Source organism: Acanthopagrus latus, chromosome 6 (genome assembly GCF_904848185.1).
Source record: "Acanthopagrus latus isolate v.2019 chromosome 6, fAcaLat1.1, whole genome shotgun sequence".
Lineage (NCBI taxonomy): Eukaryota > Metazoa > Chordata > Actinopteri > Spariformes > Sparidae > Acanthopagrus > Acanthopagrus latus.
In genome coordinates this window covers 102,810-122,369 of record NC_051044.1, presented here as the reverse complement: position 1 = coordinate 122,369, position 19,560 = coordinate 102,810, and the positions used below count along the sequence as shown (strand labels likewise).

The window sequence follows — 19,560 nt, the reverse complement described above, 5'->3', positions numbered from 1 at the left end:
TGAAATTTCACCCCTCCCTGTATCTGAAGCTTTCACACAGAGGAGGCAGAGAATTGGTGCAGGATCCCTGCATGCAGACGGCAGTGTGAATGGGGTTACTGCCACTGCAGCTGCCCTCTCATCTGCCTACTCTCCCTGAGACAAACAAGGAGGAGGAACTGGACTCCTCGACTCCCCCATGTGGTCCTGCCAGGTCCTCACCGTCCCAGAGAAGCTGCACTTACATGACTTCATCGACTTCTTCTCCGCATCTCACACTCTCCCCGTCTCTACTGACCCACCAGGCTGGGAACCAACTCGACCTTGTCTTCACAAGGTCTCGTAGATCCTCGGCACTCTCCTTTACCTCTCTCCTCTACTGTTCTCTTCTCACTACCATCCACGGACCAATTCTCTCTAATGTCTACTGAGGAAGCCTCCTCCGCTCTGCTATCCTCGATCTCCACCTCTTTAAACACTCTCTGTCCTCTCACCTCCCGACCAGCCAATCATCTCTCCTCCTCCCCGGTTGTCTGAATCTCTGCAAACCAACAGAACGGAGCTACAAGCAGCAGAGAGAATCATCCTGATGACAATGATCACTACCACCACCTCCTCTCAGACTTCACCTCGACTGTATCAGCAACCTAAATCTGCCTTCTACCTGTCAGAGATTGACTACTCTGCCTCAAACCCCAGGAAACTATTCTCCTTGTTCTCTTCCCTCCTCACCCCTCCTCCCCCTCCTTCCTTCATCACTTCTTCACTTCCAGAAAGCACCTCCCCCTACCCTAACCTCCGATGGCCTCACCTGCTTCAGCCTTCTGTCCTCTGAAGATGTTCTCCCACCAGTGACGTCTTGTCACTAGTGACGTGGGCCACCACCTGTTCCCTTGACCCGATTCCCTCCTCCCTCCCAAAACATTACCAAACAACTGCCATTCCTCACCACTCTGATCAACTCCTCCCTCACTTCAGTCCTCCAGCTCCTCAACACAGCCACAGTAAAGCCGCTCCTGAAGAAACCCACCCTGGACTCAGCTGACATCTGAAACTACAGACCTGCATCTCTTCTTTGATTCCTCTCTAAAAACCCAAGGGTTATGTTGTGGTTTATTTCCCTTGACAAATGCCCTTAATGTAAATGTAAATATACATTGCAGCTGTCTCACAGTTGTCAGTTAAGATCTACTTGAGTGATTCAAGCACTTTTGGAAAGTTTGAATCATTTATGACCAGAACATGTTAACACAGAGCCCAGGTATATAAAAAAAAAAAATTACTATAATAACTATATAGAAACAGTCTTTGTTCTGTGTGATTGTCTATGTTGATGAATGAGACAGTTTACAACCTGTTAAAAACTATGTTGTTCCTTTAAGTTGAATCTTAAAAATCACACCTTACATGGTAAAATTACTACAAGCTTTTCCGAAGCACTTTGTGTTGAAAAACAATATTTTTATTCTATTTATGCCACAATTATAAACTATTGTAAAATCTCGACATGATCATAAAATTACTTCAAAAATTGTTTATCTCCATCAGTTTCTGTCAAATTCGTTATTCCACCACAAGCCGCTTGTCAGGTGTGTCACACAGGTGAGATCACGATGACATCATCGGCCCTCTACCCAACACAGCCCAGTCCGCAGCATGGAGGCTGGCAGCAGGCTGCCATCTTGTTGTTGCTGTTGGAGACCACCTCAACCTCCATCAGGTCCTCCAGGCTGTCATCTGGCTCGTCTAGCTCACCGCCAGCTTCAGCCCAAGCTGGCTGGGTCGCCTCCACCGACCAGAATGCTACAGGAACCTGCAGAATGATTTGATACAAGACACAAGACACTTCACCTGTCCAGGTATGGGACACAATCCTCAGGAACCACAAAGAACCAGCAGTTGTAAATAGGTGGTTCTGTCTCACCCTCAGTTGCATCTCACTCAGCATGATCTCCAGTCCTGCAATGTGGTTGGACAGATCAGGGCTTGGCTCCTCCTCCAAGGTGAGCCATGGTGCCTGGACTGAAGCCACACGAGCTGCCACGCCCACAACACCATCAATACACCCTGGAGAGACAGACAGGTGAGAGACAGGTGAGGGACAGACAGGTTGTCTCTCTTTGGAAACAATATATATTTAAAACAGTCTACGGTTCTTTAATGGAGAAAGGTCAGGCTAACCCTAACACTGACCTCACTGGCACAAAAACTTCCTCACACAGAGGCACGATGTCTGAGGATTGGCCTGACTTGGGGCCGCCAACATATCCATCTGGGGATGGACAGTCTTGTCTCACCACTAGTGGCTTACAACCAGGACTTCCACAGCGTTTCCCATGCACTAGATTGAGTCGAGGCCCTGCCCTGCCCATGGTCCCTGACCCTAACCACTCCACCTCCCCCGTACCTAACCTTAACCACTCTCACTCTTGGGTGCCTGAATCCATCCTGTCCCTCTCAGATGGTTGTTCCCCACTATCCTCCCCTCGTCCTAGCCTTCCCCCTGATCTTGCCTCTGCTCTTGACCATCACCGTGGCTCAACCACCTCCCTGGATCTGGCCACCTCCCCACAGGCTGGGGCTGGGGCTGGGGCTGGGGCCGGGGCTGCGGTGGGGATGCCTGGGCTGGGGGTGGCGGGTTTTGAGCATGCAGGCGCAGGTTCATGCGGGGAACCAGGGGGTGAGGCTCCTTAGAGAACGTCTGTTGGTTCTCCAGGAAGAGAGACTTGTTAGAGAACTTATTTTGGTTCTCCAGGAGAATAGTGGAACACAGAGGAACCCTGAAATTTTGTAAGATTCATTGAGGCAGATCAGGGGTAACCTTCAGGTCCTTGAGGTTTTTTCCAGGACATTTAGGGTTTAGTGGGATGTAAGGAAAGGAGGTGAGTAAGGAAGGTGAGGAAAGCGGAATGAAACAATACAACCAATAGGAAGCAAAGGTGCCATATGGCTCAGCCAATCACAGAGCTTGAAAGACAGGAAGTTGAAGCCATCAGCTGACCCGTGTTGACCAGTGAGCGTCTGTCGTAGCGCTGCATCAGAGGGAACTGTCCAATCAGATCACAGGCCTTACGGAGGTCAGACAGGAAGTTCTCCAATGCTGACAGGAAGAGAACCCACAGACGCTCAGACACCTGTCTGTCCTCCACACCTGAGGGGGCGGAGTCACTGTCTGACAGCAGCCGCACCAGACGCTGGGACAGACCTTCAGATGGATGAGAGTGAGACAGTAAGGCTGGTGACAGACCGATACTGTAGGTACAGACAAACAGGTGACAGACAGACAGGTACAGGCGTACCCCTGCAGATTCGGTGGGCGAGTGCTCTCGTCTCGTCCATCTCATCTCGCAGGAAGCTGCCGTCAGCCGAGCTGCCAAGCGATGCTGCCAGCTGCTGGAAACAGGAAGTGACCCGACTGAGAGCTTCTTGAGCGCGATCACATTCGCCCTGCTGCCGTCGCCGCGATGCAAGCTCGTCCACAGAACGACGCCAGCGGCTCATGATGTCATTGGCAGGTGTATGACTCTTATTATTTAAAGATCAATATTATAGATTAGTACCCTGAGTCAATCAGCCAGCTGTGTGATTCATCTTTCTCCATCAGATTTTTCAGCTGGGGATCAATAAAGGTTTATTCAATCTTACTGATCGGAGGATGAACAGTTCTTCCTCGCTGGATAATAATCGACTGAATGTCTGAGACTCAAACTAAGTCATGTGACCTGCTTCAATTCATCCTTACATAGATTCATTTATCATTGATTCTTATGTAATATTATTGATTGATATAAAAGTGTTAAGTGCAAACAGCTGAGAAGTGCAAAAGAGAATGTAATTCTATATTAAAAGATTAATAAATGATTAATTAGATTCATGAGAACGACAAATTAATAAATTACTCATTACTGATAAATCTTCAATAAATGATTGATGATTAAATGTGAGTCACATTAAACTTTATAAATGGTGACAGTGTTATCTTTACTTTATAATAATATATTAACAGTTACATCACTATTTCTTTCTATAGATACAAATAATATGTTGATTAATGACAGCACGTTTAAACTTTAGACTTTAATGTATCCCACATCGATGAAATTCACTTGTCACAGTAGCAGGTAGACAGACATACAGACATACAATAAATACAAGACTTAAAATACTAAAAAATACAAAAAAAGATTTAGATAAGAGAGAAAAGATAAAATATAGAAAGGACTATACGTTATGTGCATTATATACATCTAAATAAAGTGTAAAGAGTATTGCCTTGTTGAAGGTTGGATGCATAAATAAATAGTGTTTAAGTCCAGTGTTTGAAAATAAACAGACTCAGTGTATGAATGTGAATATGTATAAGAATAAAATAGTATTATTGCACAGGATAATTACACAAGATGGCAGAGGTAGAAATGTAAGTAGTACGAGATAAGTAGGTGCTACGTTAAGGTTTATTGGTGTTGAACAGTCTGACAGCAGTTGGAATGAATGATCTGCAGCAGCAATCACTTCTGTCACTTAAAGTTGATTAAAGTGAATAAAAAGTGTAAACTGCGGGTTTGACATTACAACACGCACATAAAATATTTACAGTTTAAAGGGCTCAATCTTACCTGCTGCTGATTGCTTACCTTCTTCTTCTTCTTCTTCTGTGGTGGAGGACCAGCAGCTCTCTGTCAACACTCTCTTCTTCTCCTCTCAGGGGATGTCAGTGTTTTTAATTAACAGCTGAGGCCTGAACCCTCCAAGGAGACTCTTTATTTTACCCTCAGCGCTGCCTCACAGGGAAAGATTCACTGATTCACCGGTAGACTGCGTCATGTCAGGGTTAAATATAGACATAAGCTGTTGTTCCTATCTCTCCATGCCGGAAAACAGTCGTCACAAGAAAGAAGTTCAGTCAACTGAAAAGCCTTTTCTGTTCAGACTCATCAGGTGTTCACAAGTGACCTAATGAGAACCATCTAACCCTAATGTTAACGTTACATTTCACATAATAGCGGCTAACTGAAGAGTCCACAGAGATTATTGACTGAATGTCCCATGATGTTAAACCTCTGTGTGATGTTGGAGCTGCCAGTCCAACAGAGATTCTTCTGTATCTGTTGTCAGATGGATTAACTCAAAACATTTGATGTTTTCCTCGCTGGCGACCTGCGTGATGCTGTAGGCACAGCTTCCATGTGACGACAGAGTGTCAACACTCACGTAGAAAACATACTGATCTGACTGAGCAGACAGATGCAGTTAATTGGATCAACATCTGTACGATACAAACCAGCATCATGTGTGTCTCTCGATGGATCAACTTCTGATCGGACTGGGTGCAGGGGGGAAACTGTTAGCCTAGCTTAGCACAAACATTGGAAGCAGGGGGAAACCATTAGCTTAGCTTAGCACAAACACTGGGAGCACGGGGAAACTGTTGGCCAACCTTAACCTTATTTTGGAGACAGTTCACTGAATCGTCATCATCAGCTGGTTGTTTTCAGGCAGGTGGAACGTGAGATGTTGCCACGACAACAAATCATCAATCAACCATCATCATCACACGTTTGAGCAGCACTGAGAGCAGTAACAATTAATTGATTACCAGCTATAATCATGGATAACTGATTGACAGTCTGTGTTCATCACTGAGATTATCTGATAATCAACACATCAAAACATTTTCAACATTTCTTGGAACAAACAACTAAGTGATGAGCAGATTAATTGATAATGGAAGTGATGGTAAGCTGAGTCGGTGTAACATGTACATGTGTTGTCATGGGGTAGATTTATTATTTATATTTAGATTTATAAAAGCAGCAAACACAAACATGACATCATTCATAACATCATCATAATAACGTGATCAATACATCTGATCAGTCTCCACAGAATCAAACACAGAACAGGACTAGTCAATAAATATCAAACAGCTTGTCGTTAATTAATATCAATTAGAGTGTGTGTCAGTCTGCAAAGTTTGGCTCCCCTGATTGGCTGACAGCTGTCTGTGACATCAGCTGTTCAATATAAAATAAATGTAAAGTTCTCAATTCAGCCAGCAGGAGGAGACTCCACCTCCTCTTTGTGTCATCATCACCACGCCCTGCTCTGATTGGCTGTGTCTTCACAGTGTGTGTGTGTGTGTGTGTGTGTGTGTGTGTGTGTGTGGCTGCTGGTATCAGAGGGGGTGGGGTCAGAGTATGTGATGAGTCATGCTGTGACTGTGATTGGTTTAAATATTTGTTGCTTTGATCATCATTAGTTCTGCTGTTGACATAGTAACAGTGATATGTTGCTGTGTCATTGTCATGGCAGCGCGTGGTTGTCGTCGCCATGGCAGGGTTAGGGGTGGTCCTCACAGCAAGAGGCTGTTGTCATGGCAGCGTGTGGGTGTTGTTGCAGCAGCATGTTGACATTGCCACAGCAAAGAGGCGGTTGTCATGGCAGTGTGTCATTGTCGTCACTACAGCATGTGGTCGTCATGGCAGCGCAGAGTCGCCGTTGCCATTGCAACATGCTGTCGTCACGGCAGCGTGCGTGCAGCGAGCGCCTCCCTCAGCTCGTGGCACAGACACTGACAGAAGCCGTAGAGGACAAGCAGCAGCAGCGTGGATGGCACCAGACTGACCAGGACCACGCCCAGCCACAGTTGACCAATCATTAGCAGGTAAATCCCCAGAGGCAGAGAGCTGAAGTACACCTGTCCAAATATCAGACACACACCTGTCAGCTCGCCCCTCAGCCCACCTGTCTCACATGTTCTCAATACAACATACTGACCAGGCAGAGCGCCCCCAGCAGGCAGCGGGGGAAGCTGCGCGACGTCCAGGCACGACACTTGTGAGCTGGCAGGTTGCACGGCAACGAGTCAAGAGAGGGGGGGCGGTACACACCCACCACATTGAGCATGCTCAGTGAGTCCGAGGACGGAGACTCGTCAGGGAGCTCCATGATGGTGATGACGAGACAGTCTGAGGAGCGGTGAGACGGGTCCACGGCTCCTCCTCCTGAAAGAGAGACAGGTCAGAGAGAGAGACAGTCTGTTACAGTCACAGATCTGTTCAGCTCATACACAAAAAAGTTTATCTTCAATTGTCTCACCTGTCAGACTGTTTGGATTAAGAACCACCTCCCCTCCACCACCACCTGCTCCTCCTCCTCCTCCTCGACGAGCTCGGTCCTGACATGACAGAACAGCCAGAATATGTCTGTCGTCCTCCATCAACCACACCTGAAGAAGAAGAAGACGAAGAAGACGAAGAGGAGGAGGAAGAAGAAGAAAAAGAAGAAGGAATATACACCTGAAGTCAGGTTGGAAAACAAGTCTCACCTTCTGCTTAAAGCAAAACTCTCGCCAAAAAGCAACCAAGGCTTTATTTGTGATTGAATATTAGTCAAACCTTTGTGTAAAAGCATAATGACGAAATGATGAAACGATGAAAGAGGCACTTTTAAGATTTACCATATTTTCGTTTTTGGGCAAGCTAATTTTCAATGGGAGTGCTATGGGCACTTTTATGGATTTTTAGGATCAAAATCTCTATTTTTAAAACAGTAAGAAGGCTCGACACATCATGGAACTTTGCTGGTAGTATCACCAGGGTCTCTACACATGAACATCAGCATTGAGAACATTGTTTGTGTACACAAAGTTTACTAAAAAAACAGTTTTTGAACAACTCACATCAGTAGCTGCATCTCCAGCGCAGAGATGCAGCTCCTTGTTAATTAAATACTGTCTCACCTCCTCGTCAGGGACATGGGTCTCATGGCGACAGAAAGGACAGCTGATGATTGAGGGAGAGGACTCTCCTGAAAACCAATCAGAAGAGATGATGATGTCAGGATCATGTAAACTGTGGATCTTGTAAACGTGATAATAATCCATGTCACTGATTATGTATATACGTTGATTTCCGTAACATGCGTCGATGAATCACAAGGAAGTACATAGAGCTTTACTGTACATACAATGTTGACGTGTTCTTCTGCGTGCAGAGGTGATCGACTGTAGTCGCAGCATGATGTGCCACGGTCCCAGAATGAAACTGCACATTGCAGCAATGCAGACCGATGACTGTGATTGGTTCGCCTGGTAGCATCACATCCTTTTCTTTTTTAAATGTTCTTTTTATTTGAAACATTTTTCATACACAAACATCCACAAACATGGGAGGGCTAACCTCTCACGACTGTTAAAATAAAAAATAAATCAATAATCAGTTGAATCAAGTGACTGATGAAGTCTGACCTTCTTGGCTTCATGTACTCTGTCCATTTAGACCAGATCTGGTCTGTTTCTTTTTGCACTCTGAGAGAAAATGTCAGCTTCTCCATGATGTGAATCTCGTGTATGCTGTTGATCGCTCCTCGATGGTGGACAGATCGACTTTAACCATTTTCTCGTAATAGATTTCTTACATGTTGCCAACAACACACCAAGTTTTTTTGTTGAAATTCCAACATTCCAATTCCAATTTCCAACATATCACCAACATACAGAGTTTCACATTTGAAGGGGAAATTTACTCCAAATGTGTTAATTATATGTTTACAGATCTTTTCCCAGTATGTTCTAATAACCTGGCACCTCCAGAATAAATGAAAGTGATTTGGTCCATTAGTCCCACACAGTCTCCAACAGGCATCGCACCTTGTTGTCGTTTCTGGATGAGAACTCTCTCCACATTTTCCAACCTGCTGCGATCCACTGAAGCCGGCACACTTTCTCACAGCTGTCAGCAGAAATCATTTCCCTCTTTTCCCACTTCTGTTTTATGTGTTCTGTGCTTTCTTGTTTCGATTGTTGGATTCCAGTATATAATGTGGATATGATTTGGTTGCATGTTCCGTATTTGAATAATGATAGAAATACCTGCAGAAACACTGAAAGCCCTTTTTCTAAAGGCTTTTTTAGATTTTGGTTGAAGTCACTTACCTGTAAAAATCCTCATTTCCCAGCGTATATTTATTCTGTAGAGCCTCAGAGCTCTGGGATGCTCCCTTGTGAAGAAACGAATAGTAAGTAGTTAAACCTTTTGAGGTCCATTCCTTAAATTTGCCATCATTTTAATTTGGTGTAAAATCCAAATTGTAGGCACCTCAGTAGCTCAGAAGCTTCGGTAGCTTAGAAACATCCCCTATTTGCAAATTTCAACTATTTGCAGCCAGGATTTCATAAAAGAGCCACATAGGGTTATCTGAAACCATCAGTTCATCTCACGAGTGATCTGCTAAAGGGGATGTTATTGGTATTCCTTTCAGTTTAAAACTTTCTGTTCCTTCCATCCTGCAGTGTATGTTGGTGCATAAAGGCAAACTACTGGTCTCAGCTGAGCTGCGTGATAATAATCCTGGAGGCAGGGAAGGCCCATCCGTCTTTTTCTTTCCTTAACGACAAAGATTTACAGTTAATCCTGGCCTTCTTTCCCTGCCATATGTATTTTAATAATAACATGTCCCAGTCTAAAAATGTACTAAGTGGTATTTTAACTGGCAGACACTGAAAAAGGAAAAGCATTTGTGGAGGAACATTAATCCTAAGTGAGTCAATCCTGGAGCGTAAACTCCGAAAAGGGAGAACATTCCAGCTTTCTATGTCTGATTTTATCATTGAACTCAAAGGTCCATAATTTAAATCAAACATTTTTGAATAGTTCTTTGGCAATGTGACTCCCAGATATTTTGTATAATCTGCATCTGCATCCCAATTCCATTTATAAAGTTTCCTAATCTCTGTTTGTGGGTCATAATTAAGTGCCATTACCTGGGTCTTACTTATGTTAATTGGCCTCACATTCTTCAGCTTCTCAGGTGCTTGCCGGTGGTATTAACACAGGATTGTGACCTGTACTTTCCCAAGTAAACACACCGCCCTCTTCGGCTGTGTCGGTCCCTCCTTAATGGTAGGCTGCTGCTCTTTAGATGCCTCCTCCTGAGCAAGAGAGAAAGGCGGCCCTCGCTGCAGATAGACAAAGCTGTGAGCTGAAGAAGTTGGCGGGTTTTAAGAGGAAAGTCCAGCTGACAATCTGCTCACCACCACTAGCAACAGACACACCTAAGACTAAGACAGCACATATTGGTGTGGTGGTGTTTACTTCAGAGCATGATGTATTAACACGAAGTGGAACCGTTCTGTGTTAGTTGTAAATTAGTTTCAAATGCTTCATGTTTTCTTCATCGTGTCCATGTTACAGATGAAAAGTAACGTAAGATATTTAACTTTAAATTCCAAATTTGATGCAGGTACCTGACAGGTGAACTCACCTATGTCGACCATCTTCTTCAGACACTTGGCACAGACTCGGTGCAGACAGCCCAGCAGTTTGGGTTTCCGGCTGCGAGTATCGTATCGATTGTAGCAGATTTTACACTCGAGTTCCTCCAGAGTGTAAACCAGAGACTGAGCCCAGGTCTGCACCTGAACACACCACAAACTAGGGGTTAAGAGCAATGTCTAATAGCAGCACTGAAGTCTCAGGTACAGGACGACAGCAGTCACATGTCTCATCTACTGTTAACATCATTAGTTCTAGTGTGATGATGTCAGACGTGACACTGAGAGAGGCCTGATGGGAAATCTCACCTTTCCTTCCATCTCCCGGACAGACTCTGCCTCTTTCAGATGGCTCATCCTTTTGGCTGTCATCTGTCTTGCGCCCGGAGGGTGGGGCAGTGTGGGCGGAGTTTCACCAACCTGAGGTTCACCTGACTAAAACAAAAAAAAAAAAGAATGAAACCATTATGTGTTGTCTGGTTGGTTGGTTTTCATCTTCAGGGGTGAGGCAACAGTTATGTACCTGATTCCAGATCAGCTTATCAGTCTGACGGGATATCCTTCTGTCCAATCAGGAGGGACATCCATCTGTCCAATCAGGACAGCAGATCTACAGACAGACAGACAGACAGACAGGTCACAGACAGACATGGCAAATGAAGTGTCTGAAATTGAAACCTTTATTTTGACATGATTTCAAAATAAAGTGCACAAATCCGTGAACATGTGTCTGAGCTGCAGCTGGTTAGTTGCATTACACATGCACACACACAGTGAACTGAGTGTATTTATAGACTGCAGCAGCTGTTATGTCATCAGTGGTGGGGGACACTGGGGATGCTGATGTTGCTAAGGCAACAGCTCTGACTGAACCTGCTGTATCAGCCAATCAGATGGGTCAGCTGTGATCACATGTTGCCGATCAGCTGACTGACAGTGCATGGTGTTACAGCTCAGATTATGAACGGAAACTGTGCCAAACTCAATCTCATGTTTCGTTTACATTTAGTTTTTTATTAAAAGTATCAACATTTAAAGAACTTTTACCTCCAAATTGTGCTGAGCTCAAGTATCTGAGTACATTTATTAACTGTAAATCTACAACAGACCATCCTCCTACTGGACTGGACACACTGTAGCCCCTTCACACTGCCCTTCAGTGCACCAATACTTCACCTGTCTGTGTCAAAGATTTAGATGCGTGGAGGGGGAACAGTTCAGCTGTGGCTCTGATCCGCCACCAGAGGCATTATCAGAACTGCCGCAGAGAAGAGATGATGGTGTTTAATCTGACAGCCCAACAAATCCCTCATCAAGTAATAAGTGTTTCTAACATGTTCTACAATGTTTCCAACATGTTCTACAGTGTTTCCAACATGTTCTACAGTGTTTCCAACATGTTCTACAGTGTTTCTAACATGTTCTACAGTGTTTCTAACATGTTCTACAGTGTTTCCAACATGTTCTACAGTGTTTCTAACATGTTTTACACTGTTTCTAACATGTTTGACACTGTTTCTAACATGTTCTACACTGTTTCCAACATGTTCTACAGTGTTTCCAACATGTTCTACAGTGTTTCTAACATGTTCTACAGTGTTTCCAACATGTTCTACAGTGTTTCTAACATGTTCTACAGTGTTTCCAACTTGTTCTAGAATGTTTCTAACATGTATCTAACCTGTTCTACAGTGTGTCTGTGTCCTACAGTTTTATAATGTTCTCGTGTATTATAGTGTGTGTTGTAACGTCACACCTAAGGCTGTGACATCACACTGGAGGCTGTGACATCACACCTGAGGCCATGACATCCTTGGTGGAGAGGTGTAAGTGTTGCTAGTGACATGTTGTAGCTAACCTGCTGGATGATGGAGGCTGAGTTGATGGTTGCTGTAGACGCAGTTGCAGGTTAAGTTGCTGTCTTCTCAGACTGAAGCAACAGGAGGAAACAGGCTGGCTTCTTGTTGCTCTTCATGTAGATTCTGCAACATGTTGCTTTATAAACATCGATAGTTTATTTCCAAGTTGCTGCCCTAACCCTGCAATACAGTTTGTACAAGTAGCTGCTGTGGATGGAGCTGCAGGAGGTTCGGTTGCTGTGGTCCTTCCTGAAGCTTTAAAATTGAACCAACGTGTTGTTATTAGATATCAACAGTCTCGTTGCTATAGTTGATGTTTAGGGTTGAAGCAACATTATGGTCATCATCACACATCAGTGGTCTATTTCGTTGCCCTTCATGCGGTTGCTATTGGTGCATGATATGTGTGGCGTCTGCAGCAACAGACTGCTCTCTGCAGCGGTGGTCTCTGCAGCGGTGGTCGCGGTGGTCTCTGCAGCGGTGGTCGCGGTGGTCGCGGTGCTCCTTCAGGCTGAAGCAACACTGCGGTTGTTGATCGTCATCAGCCTCATTAACAGTCTGCGGTCGTCGCGCGCCTCCGCTCTGACTGACAGCACTAACGTTAAGCTAACAAGCTAACAGGCTAACCGTCGGTGTGTCTCCGGTGTGTCGGTCGCTGGCTGCCGGTTGCGGTCCGGGGCTGGTCTCGGTGTTGGTGACTCACCGCCTCCCCTCCGTCTCTCTGCTGCTCACTGCGGCGCGCGGCCGGCGGCGGGAGCCCGGGTTACCATGGCGACCAGCCCGCAGCGGAATGACGGGAAATCTCCGACTGATGATGAACACCAGAGAGGATCGATCACCTGATCAATGACCTGATCAGTTCATGAGGATATAAATAACGTAACGTGCTGTTCTCACGCTGAACGCGTCACTCACACGCTCAGGTGCTTCCAGAGGAACACCTGCAGCCCAAACTCACAGCTGTTGACATTTACACACCGGAAGTGGAGGCGCGTCACTGACCCCTGCTTCTGGGGCTCTGCCACATTCAGTCAGCTTCAGTTACCATCCCAATACAACTGAACACAAACTACAGGACGCCAGTGCTCTGCGCAATAGTCAGTCATTACTTAATGCTAATATTAAAACGTTTAGGCATTCTAACACAAAAACATAAACAACATATTTCACAAACACAATGCTTTACATTTGCATTTGAAATTGAACTCATATCTGCTTCTTTACCACTCTGCAGCAGGAACGACATAGAACTTCTAATTCAGGCCAACAACACAAATCACATCATATATTTTGGTCCTGTCCAGTGCTGAGCGCTTTCTGGAAGAATATTCATTGAACTTTAAAGGAAGTATTTAAGTACACCGTTCCCTTTAGATTCGATGTCTTGTATCTATGTAATATTCCACAAGGGATAAACTGGAAGGACAGGTCCTGATGATAACTCCGCTGGCTGCAGGTAAAAAAGCTATAACCTGCATGTGGTTGAAGCCCGAGTCTCACTCAAACAAAGACTGGATAGATGTGGCCCGTCAAATATACGCCATGGAAAAGTTGACACACTCCCTCAGGGCACAACAAGATAAATGTACCAATATATGATATAGGTGGATCGACTTTTTTAGACTTCAAAGACAAGATCTTACATGAGACATGTGTGATGTGGCTTGAGTATAACCTTTCCTCCCAGTTTACGTTATAAAATTCAGCCTGGTATTGGCGATACTGATCCGATACCGATACTTTGTGCAAATACACCTAATGTGTCTGGTAAATCTAAAAAAGTAGTGTATTTCAAATCATAGCTTCATAAAGAATACAAGACATCAGAGTAATTTATTTATTTATTTATTTTAAAATCACAGGGAAAAACAAATGATGGAGCCACTCTGCACTGAATGCTTCATCTTATTTAGATTCAACTATGTCTCTCCAAACAGCCTACAATAAGGGGATACAAACACTTGCATACCAACTCCTTCCCGTTTTTCCACAAACATCACAAACCGCGTCTTGGCTGTTTGTGGGGCTGAAATAGCTCTACGCTTGACTCCATTTACGCTCTGCCATTGTGTCTACAGACTGAGTCGAGCCGCTGCACTTACGCATTACGCACTTACCCAGGCAGAAGAAAAAGCAGTTCCCACCAACCGCGTATCATTTAGACAAGATTTCAATAGTTCCATTTACTTTCCACTGTGTTCCTGTTAATGATATACATCACCTCAAATGACTGAAATACCAAAAGTATCAATATTTTGATTGGAGAATCGATTTTAGAGCATAAAGATCTGGTATCCGAAGTATTGATATTTCAGTATTGATCTACACATCACTACCTAAAGCTAAAGAAGTGCACTTTAAAACAATGAGTGAGATCTACCCATGCAGAGAACACATGCACCTTAAATTTAATATTGATTTAAATGAATGAATATTCTGTAAAAATGGAATTGAAGGAACACCTCTTCTTTTCTTTTCTTGTAATGGTTCTGATTAATTTTAGGAATAAATGTCATCAATCACAACACAGTCTGTCTCTGTCAGCTTTAACCTATAATAATATTAGATCATTATCTGGTATTATTTTGGATTTCTGTTAAACAAAATATTTTATTCACGTTACCCCACAGTTCATGTTTTTTCTTAAAGAGCTTTCTATATTTTTTGACTCCTTGAAAGATATGAAACCTAAAAAGGCACAGTGTCTGCACAAGCATTTGTCAGCTTTTATTTTCTGTTAATCAGACCCCAGAAAATTATAATTGATTTAGGCTTTACACTGTGATGACGTCACTGATTTTAAAGTCGCTTTGTCAGCTTATTTGAGGTTTTATAAATATAAAACCTGCATTGATGAGGGTTAGGAACTCTTCCGCGTTTTTCGTCCTGTAGGAACAGGTTCTGTTTCCGTTGTTTGAGTAGGAACGGTTCTTCTGCGGCACGCTTTCGCACCTACGTCACTTCCTGTGAATCTCTCATAAAGAAAGGCCTGGCGGGATTTCCGTGGGCCAATTTTTTGGGTTTGTTCGGTGAATCCGGCGTGTATCGGAGCCATCAGAACCGCAGACATGGTGAGTGTTGACCGGGAAGAATGTTCGCGGGTTTCTCTCCGCGGAGCTGAAAGAATCTTTCACCGAGTCCGCGGTTTTCTTTGAATAATAATGATAATGGCGGGACGCTGAATGAACGACTGCCCAACGTCGGTCAGCAGTTGCATCTCCGCTAAGAGGGTCAATGAATCCGAATTTGGATTAATAATGAATTCATCAGCTGCCCTCAATGGTTCGGCTCCTTAATGGGCATGCGTGTAAAAACAATAAATTAATAAAAGCAGCCGGTAATTTCCCGGTACCGGCTGCAGTGTTTGTCAGCTGTTAGCACGCAGGTGCTGTGAGTGAAAAGTGTGCCGGTTTTAAATAACTGAACTTTCACACATTTACCGGATTAACAAGTGTTCACACCGGGCAGGTTAATGTAGCCGGGTTATTACACGAAGCTATACTAAGCTAACGGAGCTAACTACCAAACAAACAGAGTCAGAGTGCAGCTTCATACAGGCGATCAGTACCAGCCAATCAGTATCACCTGATCATTAACTCAATGTCGGTGGGAAGTTTACAGAAGGAGCTAAATGAAATTATTAAACTGTCCTGTCTTAACCCAACTCTCCTTTAACTTTGGCCGATTTAATACCTTCAATCAGCGGCAGCTTCAGTGATTTGTTTGATTCTGAATTCTCAATTTTCTCTGGAAAGACTAAATTAAATAAACAGTTTCAGACTAAATTATATTAAACTGGAGCTGAATGCAACAAAGTTTAACAGCAGAGACCCAAAAGAAACAGTTTGTGCATTTTGAAGTATGAAAGCTGCTGACTGAATCTCAAAATACATAATCATCATCAACACAGCAGCATGTGTCTAAAGACAGTCGTCACTGTGGCCTGTGTAGATCCACGACATGTAGACCAGAGTGATGTCTCTGCTCACTACATGTGAGTCCTCCTCTTCCTTCACCTCCTCACCCTCAGCTGTGAGCACACTGCAGGTCAGGGACATCAGCATCTTCATTATCCAGGAGAAGATCATGTAACGAGTCTGCTTAGCCATCAAAATCATGCATCTCTATAATGATGTCACAGTGATGCCTGTCTGATTGGTTTTTAGACGGTGGGGAAGAGCAGCAAGATGCTGCAGCACATCGACTTCAGGATGAGATGCATCCTGCAGGACGGCCGGATCTTCATCGGCACGTTCAAAGCCTTCGACAAACACATGAACCTGATCCTGTGTGATTGCGACGAGTTCAGGAAAATCAAGTAGGTTCAGGACTGAGTCGGGTTCTCCCCCTGATGACCATCAGTTGACACAGATATGTGTCTATGTTGCTATGTCAGGCCCCCCTCCAGTCATTCCCCCACCCCTACATTGCTGACATGCTCCACCGCCACAACCCATCCTGTACCCTCCACTCCTGACACAATCTTCCTCATTCACCACACAGAACCAAGCACTGAACCTGTGGCTGCAGAGCCCTCTCAGTAGCTGCTCCCTCCAAAACACATCAGACTGTATGGACCTCATGAACTTCAACACACTAGTGTTGTTTTTGGCGGCCTTTTTTAATTTTAGTTTTAGTCTAGTCTTTGTGTATAACTGTAATTTTAATTTTTTTTAGTTTTAGTCACGTTTATACTCTTTTTAGTCTAGTCAAGTTTCTGTTGACTAAAAGTCTGAGCATTTTAGTCTCATCTAGTTTTAGTCGACAAAAACTGATGACATTTTAGTCTAGTTTTAGTCAATGACAATTGTACTTAAGTCTCTTTTTAGTAATGCAATTTCTATTTTCTGTAGTACCCTTCTCCCCTCATAGGCCAATGTCATTTGGTAACAGCAGCACACAAAGAACACACCTCGTGTTATTCATTATTTTTTCTATTTATTTTCTTTTTTGTTTGTACTTTTATGTATTCCTTGGTGGGTCAGTATCTCAATCACTACACATTATAACAGCATCCATATGATTTATAAACTGTCCCCAGGTTTAGACTGACAGGGGACACTGGAGGGAACACCGAACCCCGGCTGGCCGCCATTGGTCCCTTTCTTAGTGCCAGACTTCACTCTGTGTCTTGAGTTATCGTTAACGTTAAGCCACCGCAGCTGCATCTTCTTAATGGCGCGCAGGTGGGGACTGAGGAAGAGACGTCGCCTGCGTCTGCTCAGTGCGACCTGACGCAGCACCTGAAATGAGACTCAGGAAACAGAAATATTGCAAAATAATAATAATGAGATAACGTTATTACATTTCATCTCGTTTTGGTCAACAAAAATGAAGAGACACTTTAGCAGAGTTTTTATTTTGTAAACCACATTTAGTCCCGTTTTTATTCGTCAACAACATTGGATTATATATTTGCTAGTTTTCGTCACATGACCACCATTTACGTTGCGTCTCGTTTCTGTCATGTGATAAAGGTTCGTTGACGACGATATTTAGTCATAATTTTCGTTGACGAAAGCAACACTACAACACACTCACCTTTTTAAAAAAAAAAAAAAAAAAAAAACGAGAGAGAGAGAGAAAACTTGTTTTATATTATTGTGTTTTTTTATTCCTCTTTTTAACCTGTAAAGTGTCTTTGTGTACCCTTCAGGCCAAAGAACTCAAAGCAGCCAGAGCGGGAGGAGAAGAGGGTTCTGGGTCTGGTTCTTCTGAGGGGGGAGAACCTGGTCTCAATGACGGTGGAGGGCCCACCTCCTAAAGATGTAAGTTCAACCCTGCAGCCAGTGGGAGAGGGAGCTGGTGTGATGTCACCAGGACAGACTGCTGACAGCTGCTAACTTTTAAGTTCCTGCGTTTGCCACCGGATGCATCGATAGAATGTCTGGGACAAATGATATATGTAAAGTGAGAGAGGATCCAGGAGATGACGGGGCAGACAAGCCTCACCACCTCCTGTCAACCCTGCTGACCTGAAGAGGACACAAGATAATTGGCAGTAAAACACAAAAGCTCAGACTGAAGAGACATTTTACAGAAATATAGATGTAAGATGGAAAAACAGGAGAGCAAGGATCTAGCAGAGCTCAAGGTCTGATCCATAATAAAAAGAAGACAAAAAACAATTCTTCCTCATTCCCTTCAGTGGAGTAATCAATGCAGCAATGCCACTGGCTCCTGTCCACAGCCTTAATGTTAGATCTCTCCCCTTTCAGACCGGTATAGCTCGTGTCCCATTGGCGGGCGTGGCTGGAGGACCGGGTGTGGGCCGAGCAGCGGGTCGCGGCGTCCCTGCAGGAGCTCCGATGCCTCAGGCTCCAGCTGGACTTGCTGGGCCAGTCAGAGGAGTGGGCGGGCCTTCACAGCAGGTAACCATGGCAAGGGGTGCGTCTGTGTGCATGTGTATGCGTGTGTGCGCGTGTGTGTTGACAGCCTTCTGTGTGTTTCCAGGTGATGACACCGCAGGGCAGAGGGACAGTTGCCGCAGCAGCAGCTGGCGCAAGCATTGCCGGAGCGCCCACACAGTATCCACCTGGACGAGGAGCCCCGCCCCCGATGGGCAGAGGAGCCCCGCCTCCAGGTGAGTGTCTAACACATCACCATAGTAAACAGCTGCTAAAACCTAAGGATCCTAAAAGGAGTAGTCATGATGTCGTGTCCTCAAAGATGTCATCACTTCCTCCTTCCTTAACTGCTGCTTGAAGCTAATTAGCTAAGGTAACTCACAGCCCCCTCCTGTGTGCTGATTAGTTCCTATTGGGTCCTCCCCCTACAGGTATGATGGGCCCGCCACCTGGCATGCGGCCACCAATGGGTCCTCCGATGGGGATGCCTCCTGGTCGAGGAGCTCCGATGGGAATGCCACCCCCAGGCATGAGGCCCCCACCCCCCGGCATGAGAGGTAAGCTGTTACCATAGAGACAACTCTGATCAGTCCTGTGAGGAACCAATCAGAATGGGCTGACAGTCTAAAATAATCTGATGATCCGACTAGTTTAGAGTTTAAAAACAGTGGACAGGTGATGAACACCTGAGTCATCATTAGCTAAGAGTTAATTCATTCACCGCAAACATGTGATGTCTGTTCTCCTTTTGTAGGACCGCCCCCTCCTGGGATGAGACCACCACCCCGACCATGAAGAAGCCCCGCCCCCTCACACTCACCTGTTGTATAGATTGTTTTGTTTTTTAAGGAAAAGCTTGAGTGGTTTTTTTTTGTTTTTTTTTAAATAAAGTTTCATCAGGATGGTTTAACTACGTCCCAGTGTCTGTTTCCATGGTAACAAGTTTACCCTGAATTAAAGAGATTAATGATCAATCAGCTGATCAGAACCGAAATCGTTATCAGATTGGAAATTTAGAGACATCTAAATAAAAGTTGAACTGAAGTGTTTATTTGAAGGATTTCAAATCATTCAGTTTCTGACATTACTGATAACTTTGACA

The 19,560-nt window shown here is 44.4% G+C and overlaps 3 protein-coding genes across 9 annotated transcripts; 1 reads left to right on the top strand and 2 right to left on the bottom strand.

The window, feature by feature from the left end:
• Nucleotides 1-1,232: 1,232 nt before the first annotated feature.
• Nucleotides 1,233-5,010, bottom strand: zgc:109913 (regulator of G-protein signaling 9-binding protein). 2 transcript variants are annotated; one of them, XM_037101770.1, is made up of 5 exons: nucleotides 4,596-5,010; nucleotides 3,279-3,504; nucleotides 2,981-3,184; nucleotides 1,904-2,046; nucleotides 1,233-1,792 (listed from the first exon to the last, which is right to left on the bottom strand). In XM_037101770.1, the coding sequence occupies exons 2-5, from the start codon at nucleotides 3,478-3,480 to the stop codon at nucleotides 1,610-1,612; spliced, it is 732 nt and encodes a 243-aa protein (XP_036957665.1). In that variant the 5' UTR covers nucleotides 3,481-3,504; nucleotides 4,596-5,010; the 3' UTR covers nucleotides 1,233-1,609. The 2 variants fall into 2 exon arrangements, with proteins under 2 accessions (XP_036957665.1, XP_036957666.1); XM_037101771.1 differs by having other exon boundaries at nucleotides 4,614-5,010.
• A 731-nt stretch (nucleotides 5,011-5,741) lies between these two features.
• LOC119021848 (E3 ubiquitin-protein ligase RNF182) lies at nucleotides 5,742-13,101 on the bottom strand. Of its 6 annotated transcripts, XM_037102385.1 has the most exons (10): nucleotides 12,111-13,101; nucleotides 10,776-10,862; nucleotides 10,562-10,687; nucleotides 10,243-10,396; nucleotides 9,743-9,937; nucleotides 9,078-9,365; nucleotides 7,721-8,979; nucleotides 7,078-7,207; nucleotides 6,757-6,983; nucleotides 5,742-6,676 (listed from the first exon to the last, which is right to left on the bottom strand). In XM_037102385.1, exons 7-10 carry the CDS (start codon nucleotides 7,862-7,864, stop codon nucleotides 6,500-6,502), a joined length of 678 nt encoding a protein of 225 aa, XP_036958280.1. In that variant the 5' UTR covers nucleotides 7,865-8,979; nucleotides 9,078-9,365; nucleotides 9,743-9,937; nucleotides 10,243-10,396; nucleotides 10,562-10,687; nucleotides 10,776-10,862; nucleotides 12,111-13,101; the 3' UTR covers nucleotides 5,742-6,499. The 6 variants fall into 6 exon arrangements, with proteins under 6 accessions (XP_036958280.1, XP_036958282.1, XP_036958281.1 ...); XM_037102387.1 differs by having other exon boundaries at nucleotides 7,721-9,365; nucleotides 9,743-9,960; XM_037102386.1 differs by lacking the exon at nucleotides 9,078-9,365.
• Nucleotides 13,102-15,024: 1,923 nt separating this feature from the next.
• snrpb (small nuclear ribonucleoprotein polypeptides B and B1) lies at nucleotides 15,025-19,371 on the top strand. Its single transcript, XM_037102415.1, has 7 exons — nucleotides 15,025-15,182; nucleotides 16,278-16,429; nucleotides 17,768-17,879; nucleotides 18,330-18,482; nucleotides 18,565-18,694; nucleotides 18,890-19,015; nucleotides 19,213-19,371. Exons 1-7 carry the CDS (start codon nucleotides 15,180-15,182, stop codon nucleotides 19,251-19,253), a joined length of 717 nt encoding a protein of 238 aa, XP_036958310.1. The 5' UTR covers nucleotides 15,025-15,179; the 3' UTR covers nucleotides 19,254-19,371.
• The last annotated feature ends 189 nt before the right edge of the window (nucleotides 19,372-19,560 follow it).

Excerpts from the sequence above, each read along its gene's own strand:
- LOC119021848 (XM_037102382.1), bottom strand. The coding sequence starts at position 10,624 with ATGACAGCCAAAAGGATGAGCCATCTGAAAGAGGCAGAGTCTGTCCGG. Across the intron at positions 10,397-10,561 it reads TCCGGGAGATGGAAGGAAAG|GTGCAGACCTGGGCTCAGTC; the intron begins GTGAGATTTCCC and ends TGGTGTGTTCAG. Across the intron at positions 6,984-7,077 it reads TAATCCAAACAGTCTGACAG|GAGGAGGAGCCGTGGACCCG; the intron begins GTGAGACAATTG and ends TCTCTCTTTCAG.
- snrpb (XM_037102415.1), top strand. Across the intron at positions 17,880-18,329 it reads AGGGCCCACCTCCTAAAGAT|ACCGGTATAGCTCGTGTCCC; the intron begins GTAAGTTCAACC and ends CTCCCCTTTCAG. Across the intron at positions 19,016-19,212 it reads CCCACCCCCCGGCATGAGAG|GACCGCCCCCTCCTGGGATG; the intron begins GTAAGCTGTTAC and ends CTCCTTTTGTAG.
- zgc:109913 (XM_037101770.1), bottom strand. The coding sequence starts at position 3,480 with ATGAGCCGCTGGCGTCGTTCTGTGGACGAGCTTGCATCGCGGCGACGG. Across the intron at positions 2,047-2,980 it reads ACGCTCACTGGTCAACACGG|GGTGTATTGATGGTGTTGTG; the intron begins GTCAGCTGATGG and ends CTGTCTCTCCAG. Across the intron at positions 1,793-1,903 it reads TGAGTGAGATGCAACTGAGG|GTTCCTGTAGCATTCTGGTC; the intron begins GTGAGACAGAAC and ends ATCATTCTGCAG.